General features: G+C 50.2%; 1 protein-coding gene across 1 annotated transcript in view; it reads right to left on the bottom strand.

The window, feature by feature from the left end:
* The window catches only part of pitpnm3 (PITPNM family member 3), a 51,686-nt gene that overhangs the window by 511 nt on the left and 48,675 nt on the right, over positions 1–2,500 (bottom strand). The window contains exon 20 of the mRNA XM_062960468.1: positions 1–1,665. This exon is cut by the window's left edge and continues 511 nt beyond it. Coding sequence (XP_062816538.1) covers positions 1,300–1,665 — 366 coding nt within the window. The 3' untranslated portion in view covers positions 1–1,299. The remainder of the gene's footprint in view (positions 1,666–2,500) is intronic.

Here is a 2,500-nt window from a genome sequence, read left to right as displayed (position 1 = left end):
CTTGTTTGATTGATTGATTGGTTGGTTGGTTGGTTGAGTGTTTGGTTGACTGATTAGTTGGTTGGTTGGTTGCTTCCTTGCTTGCTTGTTTGATTGATTGGTTGGTTTGTTGAGTGTTTGGTTGACTGATTAGTTGGTTAGTTGGTTGGTTGGTTCCTTGCTTGCTTGTTTGATTGATTGGTTGGTTGAGTGTTTGGTTGACTGATTAGTTGGTTGGTTGGTTGCTTCCTTGCTTGCTTGTTTGATTGATTGATTGGTTGGTTGGTTGAGTGTTTGGTTGACTGATTAGTTGGTTAGTTGGTTGGTTGGTTCCTTGCTTGCTTGCTTGCTTGATTAGTTGGATGACTGACTGGTTGCTTGCTTGTTTGGTTGGTTGATTGATTGAATGAGTCGTTGCTTGCTCCCATGCTTGTTTGGTTGATTTTGGTTGACTGGTTGATTGATTAATGGATTGATTGATTGATTGTTTGGTTGATTTTGGTTGACTGGTTGATTGTTTGTTGGGTTGATAGTTTGGTGGACTGATTGGTTGGTTTGATTTGTTACTCCCTTGATTGTTTGGTTGATTAATTGATTGATTGATTGGTTGTTTCCTAGCTTGCTTTCTTGCTTGATTGATTGGTTGGATGACTGATTGGTTGGTTGCTTGTTTGTTTGTTTGGTTGATTGTTTGAATGAGTCGTTGCTTGCTCCCATGCTTGTTTGGTTGATTTTGGTTGACTGGTTGACTGCTTGCTTGCTTGATTGGTTGACTGATCAGTTGATTGATTCGTTGCGTGCTTGCATGCTGGTTAGGTTGATTTTGGTTGACTGGTTGACTGCTTGCTTGATTGATTGGTTGACTGATTGGTTGCTTGATTGGTTGACTGCTTGGTTACCTGACTGACTAGTTGTTTAACCACGGTTTGCTTGCTGACTCTCCCCGATCCAAGGTGGGATCTGTTTCCCAACGGCAACGGAGACGTGGGATGTGCACACCCAGTCGTCATGCACACGTGTGTCCACACGGGGGGGCATCATGTCCGCGAGACCCACACGGGATGAGGGGGGCCTTTGGGGTCACGCTCCACCACGTTTCACAAGACGACACACACGCATGTTCGGACAGGAGTGGGCGGGGTCTCTCCAGAGTCGCATGATGACCTCAAATGGTGAGGGTGACAACCTCCCTTGACCGGTCATTGCATTCCTCTACTTGATTGTTGCACCGACATTGCTGCCCCATAAGCGGCGACCCAGAAGGGACAAGCGGCGGCCTTTTGACGCCGGCGGACAGACAGACGGACGGACCATTGGCGGCTACGGGGCGGGCTCGAACTTGGCGCGACCCCAGGCGGGAGGAGGGCCCCCCCCGCGCTCGGGCTGGCTCTGGGCGCGCTCAGGCTTGGGGGCAGCGGGGGGTCCGGGGGGCTCGGGCTGCTGGACGGAGAGGGCACGGCGGAGGTGGCGGCGCTTGCGGAGGAAGTCCGGCTGGGAGGGGAGGCCGAAGCTGCCCTTGCGCAGGATCAGGCGCGACGAGGAGGAGGAGGAGGGGGACGGGGTGGGGGGAGGGGCGGAGGAGGGGGCGGGGGAGGGGGGAGGGGGTGCGCAGGGGGGCTTCTTGGGCCGTGCGGGGAGGGGGCCCTCCAGGCAGGACAGGTGCAGGGCGTAGCCCTCGCTCAGGAACTGCAAGAAGAAGACGAAACAAGAGGTCAGGCAGCCGGGAGGAGAAGGCCTCCCACTGGGTGGTTGTATGTCCCAAAAGCATTCTCTCCTGACGTTTCGCCCACATCTATGGCAGGCATCCTCAGAGGTGGATGTGGGCGAAAGTGCCATAGATGTGCCATAGATGTGGGCGAAACGTCAGGAGAGAATACTTCTAGAACATAGCCATACAGCCCGGAAGACATACAACCACCCTGTGATCCCGGCCATGAAAGCCTTCGACAACACTTAGAATGAGGTGTTTCAAACTCCTTAAACTGTCACTTCTTTCTCTACTGCTTTTAAACCGCAGTCACCCTGTGAACTACAATCACAGATTATCTGTTCCTTATCAGGAGACAGACTACCTTAAAATAAGTCACCAAACTTATTTTAAACTGACTCAAAAACAAGCAATTGAGCCTCCTTGATCCCTTCAACTTAAGGTCAGTCTTCCCTGTACCTCATCAGGGCACAGATGCAAAGCTAGAATGAGGTGTTTCAAACTCCTTAAACTGTCACTTCTTTCTCTACTGCTTTAAACTGCAATCACCCTGTGAATTACAATCACAGATTATCTGTTCCTTATCAGGAGACAGACTACCTTAAAATAAGTCACCAAACTTATTTTAAACTGACTCAAAAACAAGCAATTGAGCCTCCCTGATCCCTTCAACTGAGGATCAGTCTTCCCTGTACCTCATCAGGGCACAGACTAACTTCTTCTAGCCAGATTTTGTTCATTTTCATGGTTTCCTCCTTTTTGTTGAAGTTGTCCACATGCTTGTGGATTTCAATAGCTTCTCTGTGTCGTCTG

This window comes from Anolis carolinensis, unplaced genomic scaffold (genome assembly GCF_035594765.1).
Source record: "Anolis carolinensis isolate JA03-04 unplaced genomic scaffold, rAnoCar3.1.pri scaffold_7, whole genome shotgun sequence".
In the NCBI taxonomy this organism is placed as follows: Eukaryota; Metazoa; Chordata; class Lepidosauria; order Squamata; family Dactyloidae; genus Anolis; species Anolis carolinensis.
Note: the sequence above shows the minus strand (reverse complement) of the source record. Positions and strands in the feature narration are given on the sequence as shown.